Genomic DNA, 15403 nt, shown 5'->3' on the forward strand with positions numbered 1-15403 from the left:
GGCTCTGCCGTGCAGGCGGGATACTCTCGGTAGCTTGCCGGGCTCTCAGAGACGGACAGAGGAATTGAACCTAGGTCGGCCGCATGCAAGGAAAATGCCCTACCCACTGAGCTATCGCTCCAGTCTATTAAAAAATAAATACATTCTATTAAGTTTCAGTTTGGGGCAAAAAATCTTTGGAAATGTTCAAGGATTAGTACTTGGGTATAATTATAATTAGGGGTATTATAATGCAAAAGTATATTTTATTCTTATATTTTAAAACTAAAACTAATATATGTGTTAGTTTTCAAATATATACCAATTGCTATATAGGATAACCTACATAAAATAACAAACAGTTTCAGCAATGTGGCAAGACACACAATATCAATACACAATATAAACAGATTTAAAAGCAGTCTTATTTACTAGTAATCCAAAAATAAAATTAAGAAAATAGCCTCATTTATAACAGAAGTCAATCCCTCACAAAAGCTTAAAAGTAAAGCTAGCAAAGAATGAGATACATATACAACATTACTGGAAAAATTAAAGACATAGTAAAGAAATGGGAAGTACCCCATAATTACAGATCAGAAAACTTAACATTTTAACATTATATTTTATTTTACCACATTATAAAGGTTTAGTAGGATTGCATTTGCTTGCAAACATAATATAAATTTTAAGTGTAATACTTGTGATGCTAAGCATTACAATATCACATCCTAAACTGACCTATGGATTCCATACAATTTCGATCCAAATTGTATCCAAATTCATATCCCACCAGAATAAGCTGCTCCTAAAACTGATACCAAAATGCAGGAAGAAATCTAGACTAGCCATAATAACACTTAAAGAAAAGAATAAAGTTGGAACAATTCACATTTTTTAATCTCAAAGCCTATCTCAAAGGTACATCAAGACAGCATCAAAACATTCTCTTGAACACACACTTCTCCCTTTCTCTCCCTTCACATCTTTAAGAAACTTAAACAAAATAAAATTTATTATGGGATGTTGGACTGGACGATAACACAGCGGGCAGGGCATTTGCCTTGCATGTGGCCGACCCGGGTTCGATCTCTCCGTCCCTCTCAAAGAGCCTGGCAAGCTACCAAGAGTATCCCGCCCACATGGCAGAGCCTGGCAAGCTCCCCGTGGCGTACTCGATATGCCAAAAAAAATAACCTGTAACAACAAATCTCACAATGGAGACATTACTGGTGCCCGCTCGAGCAAATTGATGAACAACGGGATGACAGTGTACAGTGCATGGAATGTGAATTCTCTAGGCCTAGAGTGCATGCTTTCCTTGAGGGGGTCCTCTGTTTGATCCCCAGCACCCCCTAATCCACTCCCTGGCACCGTGTTCCCTGCTGAGCACCATTAGATGTAGCCTGGAGGACCCTAAGTACTGAAGCATCTAACTTGGGGGCCTGAGCGTGCCAGAGTGGCCTTGATGCCCCGATATCATGGTCCAGTAGCAGCGCCACACTGCTAGGCCCAAGCACTGAACCATCTGGCAGACTGGTCACCTGTCACTGGGAGTGGCCCTGAAGTTCCCCGAGCGCTACTTGGGAGTGTCTCCCTTCCCATCCTCTTCCCCAAACATCATACTTGGAAAATTAAATATTTACAGTGTTTTAAAAAAAGTCAAGTCATATTAACCTCATCACTAAAACAGTAAGTTACAATAAATTAAATGAAGGGTCAAAAAGGATATGAAGAAAAAGCAAATCAAAACTTTTAACAGTACCAGTTCCCCCCACTATTCAAAAGCAGAATATTCCTATGTGGTAGCTTTAGTAGGTGGCATTTTGTCAAATATTAATTTTTTAATTTCTGTATTAATGAATACAGATTAAGTTTCAGATCCAAAATATAGTCAATGAAATTGGACCAACAAGAAATTTCTATTTTCATATAGTGAGGCACACCTCTATTAAATACACTTATGTACAAATACACTTATGTACACATGAATATATTTATGACTCAGGCAGAGGAAATTTCTTAAAGCAAAAACTTCTTAAAAGCAAACCAGAAAAAAAAATCTAATACATAAAAACTAGTTTATACCCAAATTAAAACTCACATATATAAAAGTTAAAGACAAGTTATATAATGGAAAAAACTAACATAAGACAAAGAATCAGTTAAAAAATACATTTAGGGGCTGGAGCAATAGCACAGCAGGTAGGGTATTTGCCTTGCACGAGGCCAACCCAGGTTCGATTCCCAGTATCCCATATGGTCCCCTGAGCACCGCCAGGATTATCCTGAGTGCAGAGCCACAAGTAACCCCTGTGCATCGGTGGGTATGACCCAAAAAGAAAAAAAATACATTTAGGGGCTGGAGTGATAGCACAGTGGGTAGGGCGTTTGCCTTATAAATGGCTGACCCGGGTTCAATTTCCAGCATCCCAGATGTTCCCCCAAGCACCGCCAGGAGTAATTCCTGAGTGCATGAGATAGGAGTAACCCCTGTGCATTGCCAGGTGGGAGCTAAAAAGAAAAAAAAAAGGAAAGAAACACATTTAAAAACATTCATAAATTGGTAAACTATAAGACAGCAGAAAAAAAAAAAGGTCTTCAAAAAATGAACAATCACCAAAAGAGAAAAAACTTGAATGATTTAACATGTAGAAAAGTTTTCAACTTCATTACTAACTAGACATAGAATATAAAATAAGACATATTTTTCAAAGTATTAGCAAAGTGTCATTAATATTCAATCTGCTATAGCTAGAAGAAAATTCGTATTGCATTTATTATTGGGGTAAATGTGAACGATAAGTTGTTTGAAGGAAATCTGCTATTGTCTATGAAACTAAAATCTATATATCTCGTTTCCCAGCAATTCTACTCCAATTTTAGCCCACTGTAATTCAAATAACTTCCAAGATGATGGAAATAACTCTAGGGGTGCTCTCCAGTATGAATGATATGTCCACTATTTAATTCCTAAGCACTTGAAATGTCACTAGCGTAACTAAGGAACTAAAGTTTAATTTCAATTTAGTCACAGCCCAGCTCACTGGCATGTGCTTCAACAACATGCTTCAAGCAGAAGCATGAAGAACTGGAGTAGAACTGATTGAGGTCTATCTATCGGACTTTAATAAATCAAGAGTATACAACACTATGGAGTTATATGTGCCCATGTGCAAGAGAAGATATACAACAGAAAGGTTCTGAAAGGCATTGTATAGTAAATTTCATATCCAAGTAACACTGTGATTTTCAGTAACTAGATTTGTTTTTGATGCTTTGATACTGCATATTTATATGAATGAATACTAAACTAGTGAATTACAAATGTCTGGGAAGAGCCACATGACAACCTGAAGCGTGTCTGATTCTCTGAAGGCACGGAGAGGGAATGACGTGAAGAAGGAGGAAGATTTGGGACATTCATAAGAGTCTACTGACAGTTTTGCTATTAAAACTCAAATTTAACTTTGAAAATTATCAGTTTCAAAACTGGGTAATCATGACAGAAGCCAGAAAATGAAAAAAGCAAAGGGTTCTAACCATCATACCAGAGCTATGAGAATGTCCATGACCTCCATGCTGGAAAACAAATATTCCTACGAGGTTTACCACAAACCCAAGAATTGAGACAAGAAGCAATCTTTCATGGTGTACGTCTGGAGGAGCTAACGCTCTCTAGAAAACACATAACATAAATAGCAATGAATAATTTCTGATAGATCAACTGGTTAAGATAAAAGCAATTTAAATTTTGGTTTTTGTCATTTTCACAATTAGTACAAAAAATTCTTCCAACATACTTTATAAAAATAAACAGTGCTCACATACTACAGAAAAGGTCACCCCGAATATTCAAAGTATTTAAAAGTATATATCTTCTAAAGAAACCTGTCCTTCTTTGCTATCTTAAAATACTGCCATTCATTTTAAGTTCAAGATTTAACTATTCTAATTTTAAAAATATATACCAAATACTAGACATTTATTGGCAAACTTGGTTTCTGTTTAAAGAATTCTTCCCAAGGGACTGTACTATCTATATTGCACCTTTATTTTTCAATGTCAATACTTTTCTTTCATAACTTAAAAAACATCATTATTTGTTTTACACTCCAGGTAGTTAGTTTCACACATTTCATTTGTTCAATCACTTTTGTATGAACTTCCTATATACAAATATTTAATCGCAGACCGTCCTCTATAAATACTTAATGTGACAAACATTTTCATTGTATTATTTTTAGTTAGTAAAAATTTTCATTAGAGAAATGTCAGTTACTGATTCTGGTCATTATCTACTATACCTCAACTCCTTCTGAGAAAATAAAAAAAGCAGTGAAGATCAGAAATAGGCCATTGATAAAGCCAGCCAGAACTTCTGCTCTAGCATACCTAAGGGAGAGCAAAGCAAACAATTGAATTATTAAGTTATTCCTTAATAAATCATATACTTATATATGTTCAGATAGTCTATGCCATTTTTCATGATTATAAAAGACCAGTAAAGCCCCAGTATTTACAAAATAGTATGCTTTATGTTACAGAAATGAAATGAATCATGAATTACATTTAATAGCAAAATGTCATAAAATACATAAATTTTCACAAGCCAATCAAAAGACCTTTTTAGAATAAGTAGGTTTAGAAAGAACTTTCACATAAATGTAAATCTCAAGCTGCCCCTGGAGGAGGAAGAACAGGACTAGACAAGTGGGTAAAGAAGGAAGAATCTAAAGATAAAAAGTTAAGAAAAGGGGCTTTAAAGAGTCATTTTATAACTTATTCTAAGTTATAAGTTACAACTCTTATAAGTTACAACTCATAAGAATTCCTTATGCTCTCTGTTCTGTGCCTTTCAGATTTTGAATTTCTGAATAAATACAGTTTTGATATGCAGGAAAATAAACTTTTTATTTTATTTATTTTTTCTGAATTAATTTATTTCTGAATTACTCCAGAAACAACTTGAGATTTATATTTCTACCACTGTTTCTCCTAAGATTAATAAATTTAGCAAAAACTTTTCAATGACCTCTTTTTAGAATCAATTTTAGCTTCACATATTTCTAATTAAACTATTTAAAAATACCTGTCTTTTTCTCCAGGGACTTCTGAAGCTTTCTGTTTCCTACCTGTGTGAAGCATTGGGGAAAAATTTTATTTTTTCCATAATGTATATTTGACTAAGTTAAAGTTACTAGAAAGAACTTTAACTTGGCAGTTTCACATGTTCAAACATTATTCAAAGGGTAATGATAGCAGTTAATCACTCTGGTCCTTTAAATCAATATACTAGGAGCATCAAAATATTGCTTCATCTATTCTTCTATGTTAATTGCATTCTACCCAGTTTTGATGGAGTTTGCCTGTCAAGAGTACCAAATACTTTTATGCTAATAAGAATGCTACTTCTATTTCAAGCACATATATATGAATGAAGTTAACATAGTATTTGTCAAAATGCAGGGATTTTTTTTTGGGGGGGCGGGCAGCCAACTGTACTCAGAGCTTACTCCTGATTCTGTTTGGGAATTCTCCTAGTAGGGCATGGGGTACCCTATGTGGTTCTGGGGATAGAACTCAAGTCATCTGCATGCAAGGCAAGCACCCTACCTGCTGTACTATTGTTCCAGCCCTATTCCCAAGAAATTGTTCATTAAATTCATAGCTATCACAACCTGCTTTCCTTAACCCATTCGTTAAGAATTTATCTAACATTTCCACAGGGTTATTCTCCTGAATGATTAACAGGTTTTGCTTTTTTGGAGGGGTCACATCATCTCAGGGGTAGATCCTGGCTCTGGCACTCTGGAAGTACTCCTGGCACTGCTCAGGAGACCATATGGGGTGCCAGGGATGAAACCCAGGTTGGCCGCATGCAGGGCAAATGCTCTCCCCACTGCACTATCACTAAGACAAAAGCTCATATTTTTAAAACCACTGGTTTACTCATACACCTAATGCCTGACTGAAAACTTTTGTCTTGAGTTCCACTAGAATTAAGATCAAAGGCAGAAATTTTTTTCAGTGGTCATTCTTTTGCGACTAATTCAACGCCTTGTGTCCCCAATACTCTATAAATTCAAATAAATTATTCAACTAAAATTATTTGATATATTTGTTAAACTTAAAATTTCAAACTTTCATAAATTAACAAACTAGCTCTACTTGCCTTTACAAATGACTATGCCTACTGAAATGACAAAAGATGCTTCATGAATATGTTGCAGCCGAATTAAGTATAATGGTATCTAAATTCTTTAGATACAAAGTGTATGTATGTAGGTATATAATTAGGACCATATACATCTGCCACATACCAAATGTAAGTACTTTTATATTGGTTTTGCTAGTTAAAAAGTAGGCGTGCACAAGACACATAGATGACTTCTAAATAAGTACTTAAAAACCTCTGTGATCTCTCAGATTCCCCAATTTTTCAGCTGTGTTCAGGGCTTACTCGAGACCCTGTGGTCAGGGATTCTATATGGTATCAGAGCTTGAACCTCAGTTGGCTGCATGGAGGGCAAATGCCCACCCAGATGGACGATCACTCCAGCTGCATCCTATTTCCTAGACTGCAGGGCCAGTCTACTACTTTGATCAAATTGAATAGGGAATTTTGGAGAGTCGTACCTAGGCTTTGCGTAGTCATTTTGATGTTCAGCTCTCATGTTTTATTACTACTTGTTTTATTATTATAGCAAGTGTTACTAGTTTCAAATGTTGCATGAGCATTGATTCCCTAGTCTCTCCTTTCTAATAAAAGAAAAGGCAAGGCAGAGTAAGAGAAGTGGAAAGAACGTTACTCTTTCAGATGAACTAGGTAAAGTTGAATAGTAAAACCTCTATGGCACTGAAGCTGTTTTGTTCCTAAGAAACATTTCATAGTAGGAAGAAAAATATTTCAAATAGGAAATGATAACATAAGAAATAAAGAACTGAGAATTTTTAGAGGAAGCCTAGAAAAATTACTGAACCAAATACTCTAGATCTTTCTGACTATGGCTCCTTTCTGACCTTGCTTCTACCTGAGAACCTGCTATCCCATGTGCTGGCCCAGTCTAAAGCTAAGGCCCTTCATTTACAAGACTCCCTGTGGCCCCTTGGAATATCCTGGGGCCCCCACTGAGAAACACCTCTAGATTTTTGATATGTAATGCATATATGAGCCGCTAATTTTTAAACACAAATTATAACTTTACACATACTCGTTAATGATTTAAAATATAATAAAGAATATTTTGATTATAGTACATAAAAATGTTTTATTCAAAGGGGGTTTTTGGTCTGTTTTCTGTTTGAGGGCCACATCTGGTGGTGTCTGGGGAAGACTGCTGGCTCTGGCTCTCTGTGCTCAGGGGTCACTCCTGGTGGGCTGGGGGGGCCTGTACGGGTGCCAGGGACTGAACTCAGAACAGTCATGTGCAAGGCATGAGCCTCACCTGCTGCACCTGAACCACAGCCACTCGTCTGGGTTTTTATGTCGCTTGGATTTATAAATATACAGAATTTCTGCTTTATACTGTGAAAGAGTCTAATTAGCATTGCTTAACTCACTGTTCACAATTTTACAATAACCACATTATTTTGATTACACTCCAAACCAAGTTCTGCCACAGACTTTCTATCTCTCTTATTTAAACCCCTATCATAATATGATAACTATGATACTTTTACAGGATTTTTTTTCCTATCAGACTACAATTTCCTCTAAGAAAGAAGTGATACCTTACTCACGTATAAAAGTCGCACCTTACTGGGCACTCAATAAAAAGAAGAGTATGTACAGGAGAGCGTGAACCAGATAGTTCAAAGGATTGGAGCGCAAGTTTTACAAGCAGGAGGCCTAGGTTTGAACCATGACACAAGGCCCCTCAGAGCACTGCTAGGAGGGATTCTCGAGCCATAAGAAGCCCCCAAGCACCAGTAGAGAGGAAGGGAGGGAGGGAGGGAGGGAGGGAGGGAGGGAGGGAGGGAGGAAGGAAGGAAGGAAGGAAGGAAGGAAGGAAGGAAGGAAGGAAGGAAGGAAGGAAGGAAGGAAGGAAGGAAGGAAGGAAGGAAGGAAGGAAGGAAGGAAGGAGCTTGCTGGAGAAAAAGAGGAAAGTGAGCAATAGTTAGCGAGAAAGAAAAAAAGATGAGGCAATGAGTCTGAATAGATATATGTGAACAGAAGAGGGCGTTAAAGAGAGAAGCCACATAGGAACGAGAGGGTTCAAGGAAGGAGAATCCGTGGGGAAACGGGAGACACCAAGAAAGGGAAAGAAAGAGAACTATAGTTGAAAAGATTAAGAAAGGAAGAAAACACAGGCGCTGTAGAGGTGAAGGACAAAGGGAGAGAGCAGGAGAAAAAGGGTGAAAGAAATGATGTGGGAATGAGAGCAGAGAGGAAGGAGAAGCAGAAGGACAGAGACAAAGATCATGGCGCACAGGACCCAGGAACAGGTAAAACAGCAAGAGAGAAAGGCTGTTCAAGAGAAAAGATGGCGATGCACAGGATAACAGGAGAGATGGACAGAAAATGGTAAGACTGGAAAGGGCAAGGGAGAACAATGAGAATAAGAAACGGGGAAGTCAGGACCAAGAATGCAGGACAGCGAGGAATTAGGAGAGAGAAGCAGGAGAGGCATAAAGGAGGTTCTGAATACTACTCATACATAATAGAACTACACTGTAACATATTCTGTGAGCTCAGAAAAAACACAGGAGGGCAGAAAAATTAAATGAGAAACCCATTGCTTTCCCCAAGGTGGAAAAAAGCAAATTTTGGCTTAAAGGGAACTAAACTCATCAGTGAGACTCATAAGTAGGACATTCCAATGTAGCTCCCTTCAGCATGAAATATCACTCAAACATCTGACTGACTGTCCAAATTCAGCAAGAGTATAAAAGAGTATCATACATAAAAGCAGAGCTAAAGAAGATAATACAGAGTGCTATTATGAAATAATGTTTTAAAACAAATTAACAGCAAAAATATCTTCCAAACAAAATAAATAAATAAAATCACATCATATTCTGAAACATTTAAAAAACAGAAAAGGTTAGGAGTTAAGAAATTCCCGTATCAATTAACAGCCTCAACTAAAATGTTTATAAAAATTAAGAAGTCTTCTAAGTAAAGAAAAACCCAAAAAACCCTTAAATACCAGAAACTAGAGATTTCTGCTGGAGGGGCGTGGTTCAGTGATCAACACAGGCCTTGCATGTATGAAGCCCTGATCCCCAGTGACAGAAAAAAAAACATATTGTAGATTATGATCATATACTGTTCAAAGGCAAACAAAACTAATCCATAAAGTTAGGAACGTGAGCGCTCTTGAAAGTATGAGTGGAGAAAGTAGAAATAGGAGTTTCAAGAGTTCAAATTATACAGTTTATTCAATTTGTGAAAATGTACAATTAGTGTTTTACTATTGCTTTTATGTAATAAAAGGCTTTGTAAAAAGTCTTACCCATAAGAGAAAGCATCATTTTCTCTCCATTTTGAAATAACAGACGCTGCCAATCCAGCCAAAATGGCAGTGCTATCGAAAAACATGTGGAAAGAGTCGGAAATCAGGCCTAGGCTGCAAAAGAACAGACACATTGGCGTGTTACCATGACAACCAAAGAAGGACCATTTCCTGAAATTCTGCTCACAGACAATCTCTTAAAACTTCAGCCCTGAAATGTGATACATTGGAAGGCATTAAGGTAGCTCTACGTGTCCTAAGAAGGAAACCCGGATATCCCGTGCCCAGCTGCTACGAAGAGAACCAGAAACATCGCTATCTGCTCCTGGGCAGGGGGCCAGGAGAATCTGCCCAACCTTTGGTCATGAGCAAAGGTCAGCTGCCTCTGAACGGGAGATGCTTAAAATAAGATATGAGTTGCTTTGGGCAAGACTAAAACTGTCACAGATCCACACTATTGCATTGATTCTGATCAAAGGTCTGCTGTTGTTAGAACAGAACACCAGCTCCTTCTGACAAATAAAACCCGCCGACTCTCAGGGGCAGAGCGGCGTTTCCTAGAGGAAAAGGAAAGTACTCTCTCCTCCCCAACAAAAGCCCTGACCAAGTAGACGGCACCAACAACCACTGAGAACTAAGGAACACACAGCAAGAGTCTCCCTTGTGGCAGAAATGTGTAGAAAACGGCAGTATTCCAAAATCCCACATGAATCACAAGTTGGTAGAAATCATGGGAAAAAAAATTAAAGATGTGGCTTGGTGAAATTAACAATAACATAAAATCCACGTCAACTCTAGAGGTTCAAAACCTCCACATGTGCTCTAACGAAGGAAATAAAAAAGAGATGCATTTCTGAATGTATGATATACATTCAGAACTATTGCTCCTGTGACCTGAAAATAAATAGTTCCTATTTGGTCTGATTTGATGGGTTATTATTTATTTGGGTGGAGGGATGTCTAGGAATGCTTAAACAAATCCATATAAATTGACTTTTGTGTCTATTACACTTTTATGTCTGGGGTCCACACCTGGTAGTACTCAGGGCTTACTCCTGACTCCATCCACAGGGCTCACCACTGGCAGGGCTCAGGGACTATATGGGGAGCTGAGTATTGAACCTATGCAGGCGACATGCATGGCAAGTGCCCTGTCACTATGCTACTACTCTGGCCCAGCACTAAACTTTTTGAGCGTTTGTACCTTAGAGGCCACTACCACTGAAATGAAAAAGGCAATACACAAGTGGGTGAAAAGAATCTGCTAATCATATATCAGACAAGGGGGTGTATCCAGATATGTGAAGAATTCTTAAGATCTTCAAAAAAAGGAGCAATATTTCAAACAAATAAAGGATCTGAATTGACATTTCTCAAAAGACATACAAAGCACTGTAAAAGATAATCAACATTAACAGTACTTCAGGAAAAAGCAGATCAAAACTGTAAGAAAGACCATCATACCCACTAACTGGCTATAATCAAAGAGACACCTTGTGGACATTAACACCAGGACATGAAGAATCAGAATCCTCCCATAGTACTAGATTATCTGGTAATCACAATAAATAAAATCTGACACATGCAGAACATGACTCTTGAAAACATTACACTAATTTAAAGAAACCAATCACACAGAATCACACCCTGTATAATTCCATTCAGTGGAATGTCAGGTTACTGGAGAAAATATATACAGACAGAAAGAAGATGAAGCTGCATACAACCAGGGTAAATAAAGAAAGGGAAGATGAATGAACTGGAAGGTGGTGACTACAGAAACAAGGTTTCCTTGGGGATGGGGCAATAAAAATATTTGGAGGAGGGGTGGGAGGGAAATTGGAAACTTTGGTAGTGGGAAATGTACACAGGTGAAGGCAGGGTCGGGTGTTGGAACATTATAAGTTAATAAAATTTTAAAAAATAAATAATGCTCTAAAAGTATTATGATTGTAAAACTCTGTATATACTAAAAAGGATTCAATTACATACATTAAATGTGTGAATTAGCATGCTAATTGCATCTTAAAGCTTTTTTTAAAAAAAGGATATTTAACTGCGTAAGCTACGGGTTAGTAGTCTAGGCCAACAGGCCAAGTCTGGACCACAGTCCATTTCTGTAAATTAAGTTGTATTGAAACACAATTATGTTCAATTATATATACTATCTATGACCACTTCTGTGCTACAGCAGCAGACCAGAGAAGCTGTAACAGACTTAGTGGCCCTGAAAACCTAAAATATTTACTATCTCTAATTTAATGAAAAGTCTTGCTAGCCTTTGGTATAAAGCAAAACCAAACACTGTATTATGGAACTTATAACTGTCACTGTCATCCCATTGCTCATCAATTTGCTCAGGCGGGCACCAGTAACGTCTCCATTGTGAGACTTGTTGTTACTGTTTTTGGCATATCGAATACGCCACAGGAAGCTTGCCAGGCTCGGCCGTGTGGGCGGGATACTCTCGGTAGCTTGCCAGGCTCTCAGAGAGGGAGGAATTAACCCGGGTCGGCCGCGTGCAAGGCAAATGCCCTACCCGCTGTGCTATCACTCCAGCCCGGAACTGATAACAAGACAATGAAATCTACTACAATAATAGCACAGAGGACAGAAGAGGGAAACAAAAGTGTACTCAATTGTATGTTGCTTATGCTTCACAGAAAGTGAACTATTATTTGAGGGAAGTTAAAAATCCATGTTATACATGCTGGAATAACCACTAAAGCAAAAAATGCCAGGGAGAAGCAAGCGATTCTGCCAGGACAGGGTCCTGTGCCAACACAAAGCTAGATGCTCTTTTATATTAGGTAGGAAAGGAGAACACTCAGCAGCATCCAACACGACCAATTCTGCACGGACTGACGGTAACAGTTTGGGGAGGAATATCTCCCAAGTCCAGGTTCACAGGAGCTAAGACTGAGGCTACTTCAGGGAAGTGAACTTCCTGCTCCCACCACTGACAGTCCTCACACCAAGAAAGCTGCGGCTTCAGCAGAGCAGGGAGGAGGCAGACACCAGGGTTTCACAATCACCCAGAGCATCTGCAAGACATGCAATCAGAAAAGACTGACAACAGAAGGCCACCTCCAAGTCATAAAAAATATTGTCTTTTAACTCACAACACCCAGCCTTAGATTAAAAAAAAAAAAAGAAAAAAAAACGGGGCTGGAGCGATAGCACAGTGGGCAGGGCGTTTGTCTTGCACAGGTCGACCCAGGTTCAATTCTCAGCATCCCATATGGTCCCCTGAGCACCGCCAGGAGTGATTCCTGAGTGCAGAGCCAGAGAGCCAGGAGTAACCTCTGAGCATCGCCAGGTGTGACCCAAAAAGAAAAAAAAAAAATCAAGACACAAAATACAGCAAGAAAATAAGTCCTTACAAACAGAACTGTAATAAGTAACTGTAAATAAGTCCTTACAAACAGAACCGGCTGCTTCTCCTGGAAGGAGGATCCCAGAGCCATGCCACCAGACTCCGAGCCAGGCTGTTCCACTCAGGCGCCCCAGAGGGGGGTGGGTGAGAGCCCTCCTCACCCCAAGGGACCCAGCCCTGGCAGCCGACCTCCACTACCCAACCACCAGCACACGGAAGGCCGCTCCCCCACACACTCGAACTGAGCCTCACATGAGTGAACACATTCCTGGGCCACTTGACACATCATGAGACACTCCCTACCCATTCTCCATAATTACCACAGCACATTTGATGGGGTTCAGACAGTAGGCAATAAATCATAGATGGAAACATATATATATATATATATACATATACATATATACATATTTTCAGATATATACCAAAGCTCACACCACCAAACTTTAACAACATGTTCCTGATATCCTATAGAGTATCTTAATGGCTCCTGCCAAAATATGACAATCTTGGGAGCTGGAGCAATAGCACAGTGGGTAGGGTGTTTGCCTTGTACGCGGCCGACCCGGGTTCGATTCCCAGCACCCCATATGGTCCCCTGAGCACTGCCAGGAGTGGTTCCTGCATGCAGAGCCAGGAATAACCCCTGTGCATCGCCAGGTGTGACCCAAAAAGCAAAAACAAACAAACAAATATAATAATCTTCACACTGTTTCCTACAAGAACACTTTTTTTAAGCATGTTCAGCAGTTCTTCATAACAGACAATACAAAATATATTATTTCGTTTGTGTTTTGGGACAGGGGTTGGGGCTTGGGATGGAAACATCCCAAATTTGGTGGTGGAAAGGTGTTAATGGTGGTGGGATTGGTGTCTGAATATTAAATGTAATCAAATATTGTGAACTAACTTATAAAATAAAAAATTAAAAAATTAAAATAAAAAAGCCAATTAGAACTAGGCCAAAATACTGATCTTGATATTAGAATCATAACTGTAATTAGTAAGTGAAAATATCCAAGGGGGAAATTGATTCATGAATCAATAGGAAATTTTAGCAGAGAATAATGGAAAATATTTTTAAAAGGACTAAATGCAAATGCTTAGATACAAACAAAAATATAGTGATGGTTTCAGTGATGAGGAATTCTTCCAAATGATTTATCAGTAGAGAAGGTAGGGTTGAGGAAAAAAAACATACCTGCGTTAAAAAATCCAAGAGCTATTGCACAGGTACCACTGGACAAGTACAACTGGCAGAAAGCCTGGGCAGTATGATAGATGAAGTGCAACAAGTAGTGTCTGGATACAAAAGCCATGAGACCCACGGAATCCTTACTTTGATATATGTGCAGATTGACCATAAAAAAATACTTAAGGGTCCATTAGTAACTAAGTCAATATTATGTTCATAGTGTTGCTAAACTAAAATTCAAAACTGAAGACAGGCAAGCATCAAGACAGATTTTTCACAAAATTAATGAGGAAAATTTTAACCAATTTAAAAACAGGTGATCAGCAACTTCTAAGAATCCTGACATTTGCTTAAGTTGTTAAAATGATAAAAGAAACGTTGCACGCAGCCAACCCAGGTTCGATTCCCAGCATCCCATATGGTCCCCTGAGCACCGCCAGGGGTAATTCCTGAGTGCATGAGCCAGGAGTAACCCCTGCGCATCTCCGGGTGTGACCCAAAAAGCAAAAAAAAAAAAAGATAAAAGAAAACAGGAAACATTTTCTTGCCATTTCTTGGGGTAATACAAAAGTGCAGCCAAGAAGAAAATAATCCTACCTGCATTAACAAACCTTCCCATGATGTCATGACGTCCGTTCTATAAGGCAAAGGCACTTGCAGATTATCACCCGGGCTGCAGATATGCCAGTGTCCTGGTTTTTGTTATTCTGTGTTTGTTAACTTATAAGTAATGGGTTTGGTGATGGAAGCAGGAGGAAGATGAATAAATAAACAGGTACAAAAACACCCTTTGCTTGGAGCTGTCAAGGCTCACTGTGTCACTGTTTGCTCTCACTCTAGCTTGGTTCAGAGGCCCTAGTTTGCGGGAATTATGGGAGAAATCCCATATGTAGTCCGATCAACGGCCAAGATACAGAGACTATAAAACAACGCTCCCGAAAGCACGTGGCCACATTTGTGGCCACGTGACCTCTTATAGCCTAGTTCTCCCTCTTGGAGAACCTGGCAAGGTACCAAGAGCATCCTGCCCACACAGTAAAGACTGGCAAGCTCCCCATGGTGTACTCATATGCCAAATGCAGTAACAATGATGGGTCTCAGTCCCCTAACCCTGAAAGAGCCTCCAATGGGGCACCACTGGGAAAACAGAGAGGCTGCTAAAATCTCAGGGCTAGGATGAACAGAGGCATTACTGGCGCCCACTCGAGCAAATTGATGATCAAGGGGATGACAGTGGTACAGTGGTACAGTGATTAAAATGATAGGTACAGGGTCAGAAAGATAGTATAGCGGGCAGGGTGCTTGCCTTGCACACTACTGACCCAGGCTTGGTCAGTCAGCAACCCTATCATCCCCCTATCCTCACTAAGAACGATTCCTGAGTGCAAAGCCAGG

General features: G+C 39.0%; 1 protein-coding gene across 1 annotated transcript in view; it reads right to left on the minus strand.

Moving 5' to 3' along the window:
• Positions 1 to 15403, minus strand: part of SLC30A7 (solute carrier family 30 member 7) — an 84078-nt gene that overhangs the window by 62899 nt on the left and 5776 nt on the right. Inside the window, exons 3-5 of the mRNA XM_055146086.1 lie at positions 9438 to 9551; positions 4287 to 4374; positions 3531 to 3657 (exon numbers count right to left, since the gene is read on the minus strand). Coding sequence (XP_055002061.1) covers positions 3531 to 3657; positions 4287 to 4374; positions 9438 to 9551 — 329 coding nt within the window. The remainder of the gene's footprint in view (positions 1 to 3530; positions 3658 to 4286; positions 4375 to 9437; positions 9552 to 15403) is intronic.

This window comes from Sorex araneus, chromosome 8 (genome assembly GCF_027595985.1).
Source record: "Sorex araneus isolate mSorAra2 chromosome 8, mSorAra2.pri, whole genome shotgun sequence".
NCBI lineage: Eukaryota > Metazoa > Chordata > Mammalia > Eulipotyphla > Soricidae > Sorex > Sorex araneus.